General features: G+C 50.4%; 1 protein-coding gene across 1 annotated transcript in view; it reads right to left on the bottom strand.

Moving 5' to 3' along the window:
• Positions 1 to 15621, bottom strand: part of MICALL2 (MICAL like 2) — an 84821-nt gene that overhangs the window by 55282 nt on the left and 13918 nt on the right. Inside the window, 1 exon segment of the mRNA XM_060260603.1 lies at positions 3969 to 4017. Within this exon segment, the coding sequence (XP_060116586.1) occupies positions 3969 to 4017 (49 nt within the window).

Raw genomic sequence — 15621 nt, 5'->3', positions numbered from 1 at the left:
GCAGAAAGAAGCAAGAGAGAGGAAGAAGGAAGCAGACAAGAGTGAGTTGCTCGGGGGCCTGATAGGAGCCTCTAGGGGCCTGATTCGGACCCCAGGTCACATGTTTGACACCCCTGGCGTAGAGGTTAGAGTGGCAGGCAAGGATCTCGGAAGCCTGGTTTTAAATCACCCACTCTGCCATGGAAGCTCACTGGGTGACCTTGGGCCAATCACAAACTCTCGGCCTAGCCTACCCTGCATGGTTGTTGTGAAGATAAAATGGAGCAGAGGAGAACAATGTTAAGTTGCTTTGAATCTCCACCAATGTTCCCTCTAAGCTGTGGGGGAAAAGAAGAAGACATTGGATTTGTATTCCACTCTCCACTCAGATTGGCTCACAATCTCCTTTCCCTTCCTCCCCCACAAAAGACACCCTGTGAGGTGGGTGGGGCTGAGAGAGCTCTCCCAGAAGCTGTCCTTTCAAGGACAGCTCTGCGAGAGCTATGGCTAACCCATTCCAGCAGCTGCAAGCAGAGGAGTGGGGAATCAAACCCGGTTCTCCCAGATAAGAGTCCGCACCCTTAACCACTATACCAAACTGGCTCTCCAAAAAGCATCCAAAAAGCAGAATTTTTCTACCACTAATAGAACATCTGAAGGCGGATTCAGTCAGCTAGTATCCAAAAAGATCTTTCAATGGAGCAGACTGGACATTTTAACTACCAGTCGTCAGGGGACCAAAATGGATCCCAGCTGGGCAGCAAGAGAAATCTGCATTCTCTTTCTCAACACAGAAAGGAAGGAAAAGCACATTCCGTTCCACAAGTGCTCATCCCACACTCAAGATTTTGGAGCCGGCTCAGGCAGGATGGGTGGTCTGGGGAAACAGCTGCGGCCTTATCCCCCCACCATCTCCAACAAAGCCATGCTCAGTAATGCAAGAGACTGCACGCACAGCCAATACGGAAGCTGAAGTTCCCAAAAGAAGAGGGGTTTTTTTTTTCGTTTTATCCGCCGTGCTTTATAAACTGCCTTTCTCGCTGGGGCATCTCATAAGTAGGGCTGACAACCTCCAGGTGATAGCGAAACTATAGGATCTTAGCGTACAGCTGTGTAAATTAAAAAAAAACGCTAAGAGACACCATACATTTTAAACAACAAAGCAGTGTAATGTAAAGGTCAGTGGTGTCCTGACAGAGCTTGCACATAGAACTTCAAATAGACAAGAGCATATAGCAAGAAGACATTAACCGTAGACAGTTCAAAAGCAGTCTTTCCGATCACAAAGGGGTGACAATATTCCAGTATTTAGTTCATGGAGCTAAAGAAGCCCTTCCAAAGACGTCTGTTCTAGGTATCGAGACGTTTCAGCCGTCTTTCTTCAGTTTGGAGACTTATTTATCACTGGAACCCAGTTTTTACAATACATTCACAGGAGACCAACAAGGTCCAGAACATGTCTGTAAGACACTGGAGAACCTGGAAATCTTACAGACATGTTCTGAATCTTGTTGGTCTCCTGTGAACATATTGTAAAGATTGGGTTCCAGTGATAAATAAGCCTCCAAACTGAAGAAAGACGGATGAAACGTCTTGATACCTAGAACAGACGTCTTTGGAAGGGCTTCTTTAGCTCCATGAACTAAATACTGGAATATTGTCACTCCTTTGTGATTGGAAAGACTGCTTTTGAACTGTCTTCCGTTAATGTCTTCTTGCTACATGCTCTTGTCTATCTGAAGTTCTGTGTGCAAGCTGCGTCAGGACACCACTGAAATTTACCACATTGCACTGCTTTGTTGTTTAAAATTTATGGTGTCTCTTAGCGTTTTTTTTTTTATTTACACAACCTCCAGATGATGGCTGGAGATGTCCTGGGATTGCAACCAATGTTCCCTCTAAGCTGTGGAGTCTTATGAGCAAAAATTCTACTTTGTGAAGAAGAAGACTGCAGATTTATACCCCGCCCTTCTCTCTGAATCAGAGACTCAGAGCGGCTCACAATCTCCTGTATCTTCTCCCCCACAACAGACACCCTGTGAGGTGGGTGGGGCTGGAGAGGGCTCTCACAGCAGCTGCCCTTTCAAGGCCAGAGTCTCAGAGCGGCTCACAATCTCCTTTCCCTTCCTCCCCCACAACAGACACCCTGTGAGGTGGGTGGGGCTGGAGAAGGCTCTCACAGCAGCTGCCCTTTCAAGGACAGAGGCTCAGAGCGGCTCACAATCTCCTTTCCCTTCCTCCCCCACAACAGACACCCTGTGAGGTGGGTGGGGCTGGAGAGGGCTCTCACAGCAGCTGCCCTTTCAAGGACAGAGGCTCAGAGCGGCTCACAATCTCCTTTCCCTTCCTCCCCCACAACAGACGCCCTGTGAGGTGGGTGGGGCTGAGTGGTCTCTCACAGCAGCTGCCCTTTCAAGGACAACCTCTGCCACAGCTATGGCTGACCCAAGGCCATTCCAGCAGCTGCAGGTGGAGGAGTGGGGAATCAAACCCGGTTCTCCCAGATAAGAGCCAGCGCACTTCACCACTACACCAAACTGGCTCTCTGAGCTGCAGGCATTAAAGTCATCAGCTATTGCATGCTCTGGGGCCTTTTTTTCCCTGAGCTACGACAAAAATGTGTGAGCCGGAGGCTAAAAAACGGCGAGTTAGCTCACACTAACTCAGCTTAAAGGGAACATAGATTGCAACTAGAGTTGCCAAATGTCCCCTGGACACCAGTAGGGGAATTTTTTTGGGGGGGGGGCGGGTTGCCAGATCTCTGGAGGTTTGGGGATGGAGCCTGGGGGGCAATGGGAGGTGCAATGCCTCAGTGGGGTGTAATGCCAGAGTCCACCCTCCAAAGCCTCCGGTTTTTTTTCCAGGGGAATTGGCCTCTGTAGCCGGGAGATGAGCTGTGATTCCAGGGGATCTCCAGGTCCCGCCTGAAGGCTGGCATCCCTGATTACAGATCAGTCCCCTTGGAGAAAATGAGTGCTTTGAAGGTGGACTCATGTGGCACGGTACCCCACTGAAGTCCTTCCCCTCCTCTCCTCTCCCCGAACCCGGCCTTCCTCAAGTTCCACTCCACACCACCCACCCCCGCAAAAAAATCTCCAGGTATTTCCCAACCTGAAACGGGCAACCCTAAAACAATGTCACGGGGTTAGGGTTCCATCTGGAACAAAGTAGATGCGAGGACAAAAAGAAGCCGCAGCGAGCTTTTCACGCACCACGGCGAACCCGGCTTCTGTCACAATTGTGTCCTCCAGCGAGACAAACGCCGGATTTGCAGAGAACACAAGCGTATCGGGGGAGGGGCTGCTTGCCCTTCACGGCACCCAGATTCATTTGTCTGTTCTCGAATTTGGAAAAAACGTCAGTTGCAAAACAGCTCTGCTGATCTGTACGTGCACATGGGTAGATGACGGCACAGGTATTAGCCAATGTGCCCCCGCGGGGCTAGCTTTTCCCCCAGTTTGAGTTGAGTTGACCAGGCCTGAAAACTCACAGAACCAGTTTTTCAGAGCTCAGACGTGGACAGAAACGGGATATCAAAGGCACACCTCCTGTCTTTAATATTAACCTCTTTTTTTGCCATTCGTTATTGTCAGGAGAGCTCTCATTTCAGTTCAGAGATATCAGCAGTCTAAAAAAAAATGACCCAAAATACCATCAAAGAGGTAAACAAATGGGGGTTATGCGACCAAATCCAACGTGGCTGGTTCAGCCACTTAATCGGCTGTCTGCAGAATTAGTCAAGGAGGTTAAGCATTATAATTTTATGCAGTTTTGAGCTTAGGTGCACAGACCGATCGTTCTGATCTAACTAACCCAGACCAAAGGAGCATGCAGCAATTGAGAGAGGGGGGAGACAGAGACAGAGAGACAGAGACAGACAGAAAGAGAGAGACGCAGAAACAGAGAGAGAGACAGACAGACAGAGACAGAGAAAGACAGAGACCCTCCGGAGCACCGCAACACCAGAGCCGGAAACCCAAACCTCTTACCAAATGGTTGTTTTCAAAGACGTTGTCCTTGCTCAGAGCGGTGAAGTTGCTAAAGCACAAAAACAAAAGAGAAAAAACTTTTAGCAAAAAAGAAAAGAAAAGTGCATTCTATCAAACCCTTTCATGCCCCAGTCCCCCGCTTCAACCCCACCTCTCTCTCTCTCTCTAAAGCCACAACCCGCCACTGGTTTTATTTATTTGCACCATTTACTGCCCGCTATTCTTCCCAACTGTTATGTATGTGGACTCAAGGGAAGACTTTGGGTGTTCATACAGTGCTATATAAAGGCGTCATATAAAACTATTTAAAACAAATATCAGTTAAATTATACACAGCTTTAAAGACCTTTCGGGGTCATAGTCTAGCGTTCGATGGAGAACAATCCCCACAAACGGCACAGCCAGCTATTTTATTTCCTTTATTTTGTGCACGGTCCAAACAGGGACCCAAAGCGGCTGACACCATTCTATTCAACCCTGCGAGGTTGGTGAAGCTTAGAGAATGTGACTGGCCCAAGGTCACCCAGCCAGCCTCCATGACAGAGTGGGGAATTTGAACCCGTCGCCCAGGCCCTAGCCCAACACTGTAAGCCCTGCACCATGCAGTCTCCCCCACATTGTGTGAAACGACGGCTTAGTGAACAAGGAAGGCTCCACTCCCATGATCTGAAGAAACCGGCTTTAGCCCACAAAAGAGGAGGATAGAATTAAATGCTGATGGCCTTTAAAATGTCACCAGGGCTTTTCTTTTTTTTTGTAGAAAAAGCCCAGCAGGAACGCATTTGCATATTAGGCCACACCCCCTGATGGCGCCATTGTTTCACACAGGGCCTTTTTGTAGAAAAACTCATTTGAATATTAAGCCACACCCCCTGACACCGAGCCAGCCGGAACTGCGTCCCTGCTCAACAAAAAGCCCGGGGTGTCACTGAAGCAGGAATCCTCAGCTTTTTGAGCCTGCAGGGATTTTTAGGATTCTGACACATAGGGTTGTCAAGTCCAATTCTAGAAATATCTGGGGACTTTGGGGGTGGAGCCAGGAGCAAGGGTGTGACAAGCACAATTGAACTCCAAAGGGAATTCTGGCCATAGGGAAGAATGGAGTTCCCAGCAGACATTTCTCTTCCCTCCCCCCACTTTCTGATGACCCCGAAGCGGGGGGAGGGCCTCCAAACTAGGGGATCCCCTGCCCCCGCCTGGGAATTGGCAACCCTACTGACACAGCATGGGAGCTCCAAAATGGCTGACACAAGAATAGCCGTGGCAGGAGGCAAAGTCAGCCACAAAATGGCTGCCGCAGCTTCCTTTCAACCCCACGGTGAAAACCCTGGTGCTGTCGCGGCAGCTGCCGCCAAAGCAACGCTTTTAATAATCTGCACAGTCGATCAAAAATCCAAGGGCCAATCAGAAGCCTTACTGCGCAAAAGCACCACCTGGCCCCACCTACTTTCTAAAATCACTTGGTGGGTGCCCATGTGCTCATGGGCACTACATTGGGGAAGCGTGCAGCAGACTGCTTGAAAAAGTAAAACCTATAAGAATAGCCTTGCTGGATGAGACCGGAACTCCTATCTCCTGCTTCTTACCGCAGCCAACAAGATGCCCCTAGGAAGTTCGACCCCTAGCAGAGCAGGAAGGCTCTCCCCTCTCTGCAGCAGCTGGCGTTCAGAAGGTTACTGCCCCAGAACATGGAGGTTCTATTGGGCCATTTTGCAAGCTAGCGGTCATCACCACATCCTGGGGCGGGGAGTTCCACAAGTTAATTTTGTGCTGCATGTAGGGCTGCCAATCCCCAGGTGGGACAAACGCAAGCACAACCCAAGGGTTACAGTGACAAATAACTAATATTTGTGTAACTAACAACACAATGCAATGAAGAGGAACGAGTCCCTTGATAGAAGACACCAAAATGTGTCAATTCCTGTATCCAAAACGGACTCAGTGCCAGTTCCAGTAGATCAGGGGTTCCCAACCCCCAGGCTGAGGACTGGTGCAGTCCGTGGCTTGTTAGCAACTGGGCCACGAATTGCATAATTATTTCATTATATATTACAACGTAGGAAGAAGAAGATGATGATGATATTGGATTTACATCCCGCCTTATACTCTGAATCTCGGAGTCTCAGAGTGGTTCACAATCTCCTTTACCTTCCTACCCCCCCACAAGAGACAGCCCATGAGGTGAGTGGGGCTGAGAGAGCTCTGATAGAAGCTGCTCTTTCAAGGACAACTCCTGCAAGAGCTGCGGCCGACCCAAGGCCATTCCAGCAGCTGCCAGTGGAGGAGTGGGGAATCCAACCCAGTTCTCCCAGATAAGAGTCCGCGCACTTAACCACTACACCAACTCTAGCAAGATTTCCTCCACATTTTGGCCTGGAGCCAAACCAGAAATCCTGCTGTAGCTACCAGCAAGCTGTGGTCTCTTCTGCCTCCAGAAGAGAACCAAGTAGGAGTCAAGTTGCACCTTTAAGACCAACAAAGTTTTATTTTATTTATGTGAAACTTGACTCCTACATGCTTCAGACCAACACAGCTGCCCACTTCGATCTACCTCCAGGAGAGAAGTTCTGTGTATACCCAAGAACCATAAAGCCAGAGCAACCAAACGGTTGACGAAAGAGGCTGGCCTCCGACTTAATCCCAGATGGTACAAAAGAAGCTGATTCATCCACACCAAGGGGGGAAACCTTGGACTGCAAATCTCTGGACAGCAGCGAATCGGCATTTCCCATGACGCCTTCCCAAGTATGACTCGGCGCTGCAGAATTTCAAAAGGTGCTGTCTTCTAAGCCTTCCCCGTTGGGCAACAGAGAGAGACCAAAGGAGCTGCAAAGAAAGCACCCCTTTGATCTCTGTTTCCCTGAAGCCGGGCTAGAGAGAGACGCCAGTTTTAAAAATAATCCTGCCTTCATTTAAAAAGCTTCATCGGGCTTTCCCCCCCCCCTCCTTTCCCATTGAGCCCGGCTCCGAATGCACACAAAACTTCATCTGTTGATGCCAACCCCAGTAGGGAGACTGAAAAACAGTGTGGTGTACTGGGTCAAAGTGTCACGCTAGGATCAGAAAGTCCCAGATTTGAATCTGTGCTCTGCCACCAAAGCTCGCTGGGTGGAGTTGGGGCCGGTCACATACGCAGCCCTCGGCCTAATCTCCCTCCCTGAGTCTAGGGGGACCTTTAGGACCAGTGAAGTTTTTATTCAAGATATACCCTTTTGTGCGCACAGATCTGAAGAAGTAGGCGCGCACACGGAAACTATTTTGCATGTGTGACCCATTCGCTGTATCCCCGTTTCATTGTCTGATGAAGTGTGTTCTCCAACATCTAATAATAATAATAATAATAAATTTTTATTTATATCCCGCCCTCCCTGCCGACATCTGACATTTATTCTATGTGGCTCTTACACAGAATCAGAGTTGGAAGGGAGCACCAGGGTCATCCAGTCCGACCCCCTGCACAATGCAGGAAACTCACAAACACCTCCCCCTAAATTCACAGGATCCTCAATGCCGTCAGATGGCCATCTAGCCTCTGTTGAAAAACCTCCAAGGAAGGAGAGCCCACCACCTCCCGAGGAAGCCTGCTTCACTGAGGAACCGCTCTAAACTCACAAACCCCTCCCCCTAAATTCACAGGATCTTCATTGCTGTCAGATGGCCATCTAGCCTCTGTTGAAAAACCTCCAAGGAAGGAGAGCCCACCACCTCCCGAGGAAGCCTGCTCCACTGAGGAACCATTCTAAACTCACAAACCCCTCCCCCTAAATTCACAGGATCCTCATTGCTGTCAGATGGCCATCTAGCCTCTGTTGAAAAACCTCCAAGGAAGGAGAGCCCACCACCTCCCGAGGAGGAAGCCTGTTCCACTGAGGAACCGCTCTAACGTCAGGAAGTTCTTCCTAATGTTGAGCCGGAAACTCTGTTGATTTAATTTCAACCCATTGGTTCTGGTCCTGCCTTCCGGGGCCACAGAAAACAATTCCACACCCTCTTCTATATGACAGCCCTTCGAGTACTTGAAGATGGCGTTCATATCACCTCTCAGTCATCTCCTCTCCAGGCTAAACATGCCCAGCTCCTTCAACCTTTCCTCATAGGACTTGGTCTCCAGACCCCTCACCATCTTCATCGCCCTCCTCTGGACCCGTTCCAGCTTGTCTATATCCTTCTTAAAATGTGGTGCCCAAAACTGAACACAAGACTCAGTTAAGCAAGTTTGGCCACCCCTGCGTGAGAGCCTCCCAAGGTCCCCTCCCCACCCCTCCATAACCCCCACCCTCCCAGGCTCCACCTTCAAATCTCCAGGTATTTCTCAACCTGGAGATGGTAAGGCTATGAACGAGCCAAGCCTATTTGGGAGGGAGTAACCAGGAACGTACAGCTTTGATTGCGGAATGCACAGTCTCAAACCCTTGACCTTTGGATCAGGTTGAGTTTCATTTTACTCCAAGACGGTGAAGGCCTATGACCAGGGGTGTCAAAGTCATGAGGACTGGATCTGACATAAATGAGACCTTGCCGGGCCAGGTCGGGCCGGATCATGTGCGTACCTATTTATTTATTTATTTGTAATTTATATCCCGCCCTTCCCACCAGGTGGCTCAGGGCGGCTTACAACATATAAAATCTAACATAAGAGTATAAAATTAAGCATAAAAATTTAAGCAATTCACAATTTACATAGTTAAAAACTAAACATTTCACACAGTTATATACTTAAAACATTAGGAACATACAGCGATCTTACAGACTACACTCAGTTTCAGGTTTCAGTGCCGGTTAGTTGTGAGCCAGCCGGAAGAGGGCTGTCTTACAGGCCCTGCGGAATTGAGCAAGGTCCTGCAGGGCCCTTACCTCTTCCGGCAGCTGGTTCCACCAGGAAGGGGCCATTACGGCAAAGGCCCTATCCCTTGTAGATTTCAAACGAGCTTCCTTTGGCCCGGGGACAACAAGGAGATTTTGAGTTCCCGAGTTAAGATTAGGTAGCAGAGATACAAACTTTATAAAAGACACAGACAAAACACAATTAAAGATTTTTTTAAAAAAAAGTTTTAAAACATGAGCACTCCTTGGTCTTAAAGGTGCTTTTTTCTTGTATTTCTTCCATGAGATCCAGGGAACTGGGCAAAGGAAGCTCTGACTCTTTCCTTCCTTCCCCCAGAAGGGGAGGAACCTCAGCCGATAGAAGGAAGAGAGACTTGGCTCAGGAGCTCTGCTGTGCGATTGAGAGAGCCTGGAAAAACAAGGTCTCCCTCCCCCGCTTCTTCCCCAAGGGAGGAGCCTCAGCCAATGGTGAAAATAGAGGTTTTGCTCTGTAGCTCCCATGCAATTGAGAAAGCCTGGCAAAGCAAGCTGTTATGCAGAAGGAAGCAGATGACAGCCAGTTGCTCGGAGGCCTGACAGGAGCTCTCCAGGGGCCTGATTCAGCCCCCCAGCTGCATGTTTGACACCCCTGGCCTATGTGGTACAGAGAAACACTACCAGAATCAAAAGTTATAAAGGATTTATTAAAAAATAAAATGTTCACAGGCATACTTTTAGCACAGTTCCAGACTGAGGAAGGGAGTCAAAAGAAATAGGTAAAACACAGTCCCTCTGTCCCTGTCTCTATACGTGCTCGATTGGATGTTAAAATATAGGACAGGCTCCCTAGTTTGGGAAGTTACAGACCTCTGCATAGTTACCTTTACCTTGAAGCTTCCATTAGCTGCTCCGGCCACCACATGGCTCATGGACACCTCCTCTGGACCTCCGTTAAGAGTTCTGTCTGCTCTGATGAACTCAGCACCAAAAGAAGGGAACTTCCTCCTCATTCCCTTGAGTTTTATCACTGTTTTCCCCCCACCAACTGACCAGGTCATGCCAGGTCAGTAAATCTTTTCATGAAGTCTCTAGTATTTTCCTTCCTGAAATCCCTCTAGTATCTAATTTTTCCAAATCTCTGTTCCCTGCTTGGTGGAGGGGGGCGGGGGATGGGGAGGAAGCTTAGAATTTAATTTAGTTTAATTTTGAGATTTATATCCTGCCCTATCCCGTAAGCGGGCTCAGGGCAGCTTACAACAATAAAACAACAGAGTTAAAATAATATCATAAAAAGCAGGCGTTACAAAACAGGAGCTGCACAGTAAACAGTCTTGCAGACCTAGGCGGTAAACAGCATGAGGCCGATGGCTAACAGCATAGCACAACACTATAATGGTGAAATGCTGGGGGAAGTGAGGACTTTCAAGGACGCCCGCTGGATTCATTAAAAGTCTGGCGGAAGAGCTACATCTTACAGGCCTTGCGAAACCTTGATAAGTCCCGCAGGGCCCGGATCTCCAGCGGGAGCTCATGCCGCCGGGTAGGGGCCTGGACCGAAAAGGCCCTGGCCATTGTTGAACCAAGACGAGCGTCCTTAGGATCAGGGACTATGAGAAGATGTTGAGCAGCAGACCTCAGAGCCCGGGGGGGGGGGGGGTCATATGGGAAGAGGCAGTCCCGAAGATATGTATGAAGGTGGGCTGAGGTAAGTCTGGAAAGCAACTGAACTGACTCCTGTCCTCTGCCCAGAGAGAGAGGGGAAAAAAAACTTCCGAAACTCAAAGTGAAGGTTTTGCTCGTTTCAAACCTCCCAAGAAGAAATGCATTTCTTCACGCTGGCAATAATCCCTGCCCAATCCAGGAAGGATCCTGTCTGGCTGACGTCCCAGCTTGAGGCAATAAAAGGCTCTGGCGTGGGGTTATTAAAGCAAAACAAATGAGAGACCGCACCTGTCTCCGTCTGGTTTCCAAAAGCACGGCCTGCACAGGTTAGGGGAAAGCTACACCTGTTGAGTTTCTCTTGTTCCGAGGGGCAGACAGACCGCAGGTCAAGTTTCCCCCACAGTCTGGATCTCACAAGCATCTTTCACCCAGAAGCCCAACCCAAGGGCGGTGGGGGGAGGAGCCTTTCATCTCGTGCATTTCTTCTTCCATTGGGCACAGCTCCAGAATGGAGACTTCCACCACACTGCAGGCACCGGGGGTACCCAAACTCAGACTGTGGATTGTACACTTGTCCCTTACAAACCGGGAGTTGAGCAGAGTTTGGAACAAACCAGCAAGTCAGGGTGTTTTTTTTTTGGTGGGGGGGGGAATGGCCCAGGGAGCATCAAGTCTTGAATTCGAGTCCTCCCACTTCTAGTCTGATTTCCCACACTGCCTCTAGAACCAGGGCGCCCCAACCTTTTTGAGCCTGTGGGCGCCTTTGGAATTCTGACACAACGTGGCAGAAGCAGCTACAAATGGCTGCTGCAGGAGACGAGGCCAACCACAAAATGGCCACAGCAATTTACCCTAGGGTTGCCAAGTCCCCTACGGCCACCAGTGGGGGCCTGTTTTCGCGTGCTATGTGCACGCAGTGAGATGACGTCATTCAGAAGTGATGTCATTGCACTGGCGACGTCACGCCGGCCGCTCTAGGAGCGTCCGGGAAAACGCTATGGTTTTTTTGCAGACGCTCTAGCAATTTGGGAGGGGGAAACTCTATGGTACCATAGAGTTTTTCTCCCAAATTGCTAGAGCATCTGAAAAAAAACCCACAGAGTTTTCCCGGACGCTCCTAGAGCGGCCGTGCACAATGACATCACTTCCGAGAGACGGTATCACGCCGGCGACATCGGGGCAGGATCCCCCTGCCAGCCCAATGTGGGCCAGTGGGTCGGGAACCTTCAGGACTGGAGAACCTCTGCCCAGCCTGGGAACTTGGCAGCCCTGATTTAGCCACAGTCACACAGTGAAGATCCTTGGGCTGTGGCCAATTAAATCTCTAATGGCCAATCAGAAGCCTCGCTAGGCAAAAGCTCAAATGGGCCCTGCCCACTTTCTAAAAATACTCGCTGGTGCCCCTGGGGAGCCCTGCTGTAGAGTACATCAGAAAGAAGAGGCTCAGCTTGTGCCACCCCCTCTCCCCCCCAAACACCCCTCTGAAGGCTGCAGGAAAGAGAAAAGTGGCCCAGATCGGGCATTTCCTCGGATAGGTAGAGCATCTGCTTGGGAAGCAGAAGGTCCCAGGTTCAATCCCTGGCATCTCCAGCTAAAAAGGGTCCAGGCAAGTAGGCGTGAAAAACCTCAAGCTTGAGACCCTGGAGAGCCGCTGCCAGTTAGGGGAGGGACAGTGGCTCAGTGGTAGAGCATCTGCTTGGTAAGCAGAAGGTCCCAGGTTCAATCCCCGGCATCTCCAACTAAAAAGGGTCCAGGCAAGAAGGCGTGAATAACCTCTGCTTGAGACCCTGGAGAGCAGGGGAGGGATGGTGGCGTCTGCTTGGTAAACAGAATGTCCCAGGTTCGATCCCTGGCATCTCCAACTTAAAAGGGTCCAGGGAAATAGGCGTGAAAAACCTCAGCTTGATACCCTGGAGAGCCATGAATGGGGCTGTGGCTCAGTGGTAGAGCATCTGCTTGGGAAGCAGAAGGTCCCAGGTTCAATCCCCGGCATCTCCAAAAAAGGGTCCAGGCAAATAGGTGTGAAAAACCTCAGCTTGAGACCCTGGAGAGCCGCTGCCAGTCTGAGAAGACAATACTGACTTTGATGGACCGAGGGTCTGATTCAGTATAAGGCAGCTTCATAGGTTCATATCCTCAAAGCTATAGAAGGGACCGGAGGCCAAGCAAGCTGTGAAGCAAGACTCAAACCTTGTGAAATAAGAAGAGGAGGTGGGGGGAACCACAAGGCACAGCCGGACTGTAGTTCCCTTCTTCAGCAGCAGGTTGGCAGAGCTGTTCTGTGGCCGTAGGCGTTGGAGAAAGGTCAGAGGAGAAGTTCAAGCAAAGTAGGAAGAAAACACTGGAAGAACTACCTGGGGAGAGAGAGAGAGAGAGAAAGAACAAAAGAGATAGAAAGATACAGCAGGGAACAGCTTTTCCAGGTCATGGTGGGAAATGGAAATGGGAATTCGTTTCCATGTACAGGAGAGCTGAGTGCAGTAAAATGAAACTTGTCCTGTTTCAAAAGTCAAGGGTTCTGGACCAGGGGTGTCAAACATGGAGTCTGGGGGCCAACTCAGACCCCCGAAGAGCTCCTATCAGGCCCCCGAGCAACTGGCTGTCGTCTGTTCCCTTCTCCCTCTCTCTTGCTTCCTTCTGCATAGCAGCTTGCTTTGCAAGGCTTGCTCAACTGCACAGGAGCCACAGAGTAAAACCTCAATTTTCTCCATTGGCTGAGGCTCCTCCCTCGGGAAGGAACGGGAGGGAAGGCAGAGTTTGCTTGGCCAGGCTCGCTCAATCGCACAGCGGAGCTACTGAGCCAAGCCTCTCTTCCTTCTATTGGCTGAGGCTCCTCCCCCTCCTGGTCTTCTAGGGACGGAAGGAAAGAGCCAGAGCTTCCTTTGCGCATGGGAGAAATACAAAGAAAGCACCTTTAAGACCAAGGAGTGCTCATGTTCTAAGCATGTTTTAACTTTTTTTAAAAAAAAATCTTTAATTGTTTGTCTGTGGCTTTTATAAAGTTTATATCTCAGGTATTCAAACACAGGTGGAGCCCGGCAAGTTGGCAACCTTCCACTTCGACAATTAATCTGCAGCTGGCAGAGATCAGCTCCCCTGGAGAAAATGGGTGCTTGGAAGGGCGGGCTCTAGGGCATTAGAACATGCTGAGGCCCCTCCCTTCCCCAAACCCCGCCCTCTCCTAGCTCCACCCCCAAAGGATCCAGGTATTCTCCAACAAAGACCAGGCAACCCCGCGTGAACAGCCAGCCCATTCACAAAACAAGTCTAAACACAGAACGGGGGGGGGGGGGGGGAGAGAAAGAAGAGAGAATAAAACATTTCCTTCTTTTCGAGCAAATGTTTGCTTTAGATTCCTCCAGCCGACCGGCACGGCTTTATTAGCAGCCTGGGAAGGAAACAAATGCTAGCCAAGCACATACACTCCGGGGAGGAGAAAGCGGGGAAAGAGGGAAGGAGCTTGTATATTTCTGTAGGATTCAGGGAAGGCTTCGGCCTCTCTGCCCTGTTGTTGGCCCTCTAGGGGAACTGGTCGGCCATTGTGTGAGACAGAATGCTGGACAAGATGGACCTCTGGCCTGCTCCAGTCAGGGACTTCTGATGTTCTTCTCAGGGGAAGGCCTTGGACTCTGTGCTCTGTTGTTGGTCATCCAGAGGAACTAGGTGGCCACTGTTAGAGACAGGAGACTGGACTACATGGACCATCACTGGTCTGATCCTGCAGAGCTCTTCTGATGTTCTTCTCAGGGGAAGGCCTTGGCCTCTTTGCCCTGTTGTTGTCCCTCCAGAGGAACTGGCTGGCCACTGTGTGAGACAGGAGGCTGGACTAGATGGACCCTCTCTGGTCTGATCCAGCAGAGCTCTTCTGATGATCTTCTCAGGGGAATGCCTTGGCCTCTCTGTCCTGTTGTTGTCCCTCCAGAGGAACTGGTTGGCCACTGTGTGAGACAGGAGGCTGGACTAGATGGACCCTCTCTGGTCTGATCCAGCAGGGCTCTTCTGATGTTCTTCTCAGGGGAATGCCTTGGCCTCTCTGCCCTGTTGTTGTCCCTCCAGAGGAACTGGTTGGCCACTGTGTGAGACAGGAAGCTAGACTAGATGGACCCTCTCTGGTCTGATCCAGCAGAGCTCTTCTGATGTTCTTCTCAGGGGAAGGCCTTGGCCTCTCTGCCCTGTTGCTGTCCCTCCAGAGGAACTGGGTGGCCACTGTGTGAGACAGGAGGCTGGACTAGATGGACCCCCTCTGGTCTGATCCAGCAGGGCTCTTCTGATGTTCTTCTCAGGGGAATGCCTTGGCCTCTCTGCCCTGTTGCTGTCCCTCCAGAGGAACTGGGTGGCCACTGTGTGAGACAGGAGGCTGGACTAGATGGACCCCCTCTGGTCTGATCCAGCAGAGCTCTTCTGATGTTCTTCTCAGGGGAATGCCTTGGCCTCTCTGCCCTGTTGCTGTCCCTCCAGAGGAACTGGGTGGCCACTGTGTGAGACAGGATGCTGGAGTAGATGGACCCTCTCTGGTCTGACCCAGCAGGGCTCTTCTGACATTCTTCTCAGGGGAAGGCCTTGGCCTCTATGCCCTGTTGTTGGCCCTCTAAGGAAACTGGTTGGCACTGTGTGAGACAGGATGCTGGAGTAGATGGACCCTCTCTGGTCTGACCCAGCAGGGCTCTTCTGATGTTTTTATGAAGGCCTCAGCCTCTATGCCCTGTTGTTGGCCCTCCAGAGGAACTGGCTGCCCACTGTGTGAGACAGGATGCTGGACTAGATGGTCTGATCCAGCAGGGCTGTTCCAAGGTTCTTATCAAGGGGAGGCCTTGGCCTCTGTGCCCTGTTTTTGGTCCTCTAAGGGAACTGGTTGGCACTGTGTGAGACAGGGTGCTGGACCAGTGGTCTGATCCAGCAGGGCTCTTCTGATGTTCTTAATATCTAAAGGCATTTCCAGGTATATGGAATAGTTTGGTATAGCCCAATCTCAAAGCAGGGTCAGTACAGGCCCGGGATGCTCCCATGGAAGACTCTGCAGAGGAAGGCAATAGCCAGCCACCTCTGCTTCTCCCTTGCCTTGAAAGCCTCTTGCTGGGGTAGCCATAAGTTAGCTGCGACTTGAAGGCACTTGTTAGAAAGGCGTCTTCACACAATGGGTAAATGGTCTTCGACCATCAGTACCCATGAGCGAGTGAAGTTGTGGCCT

Source organism: Heteronotia binoei, chromosome 20 (genome assembly GCF_032191835.1).
Source record: "Heteronotia binoei isolate CCM8104 ecotype False Entrance Well chromosome 20, APGP_CSIRO_Hbin_v1, whole genome shotgun sequence".
Taxonomy (NCBI): Eukaryota; Metazoa; Chordata; class Lepidosauria; order Squamata; family Gekkonidae; genus Heteronotia; species Heteronotia binoei.
The sequence above is the reverse complement of the archived record's forward strand: the minus strand, read 5'-3'. Positions and strand labels throughout refer to the sequence as shown.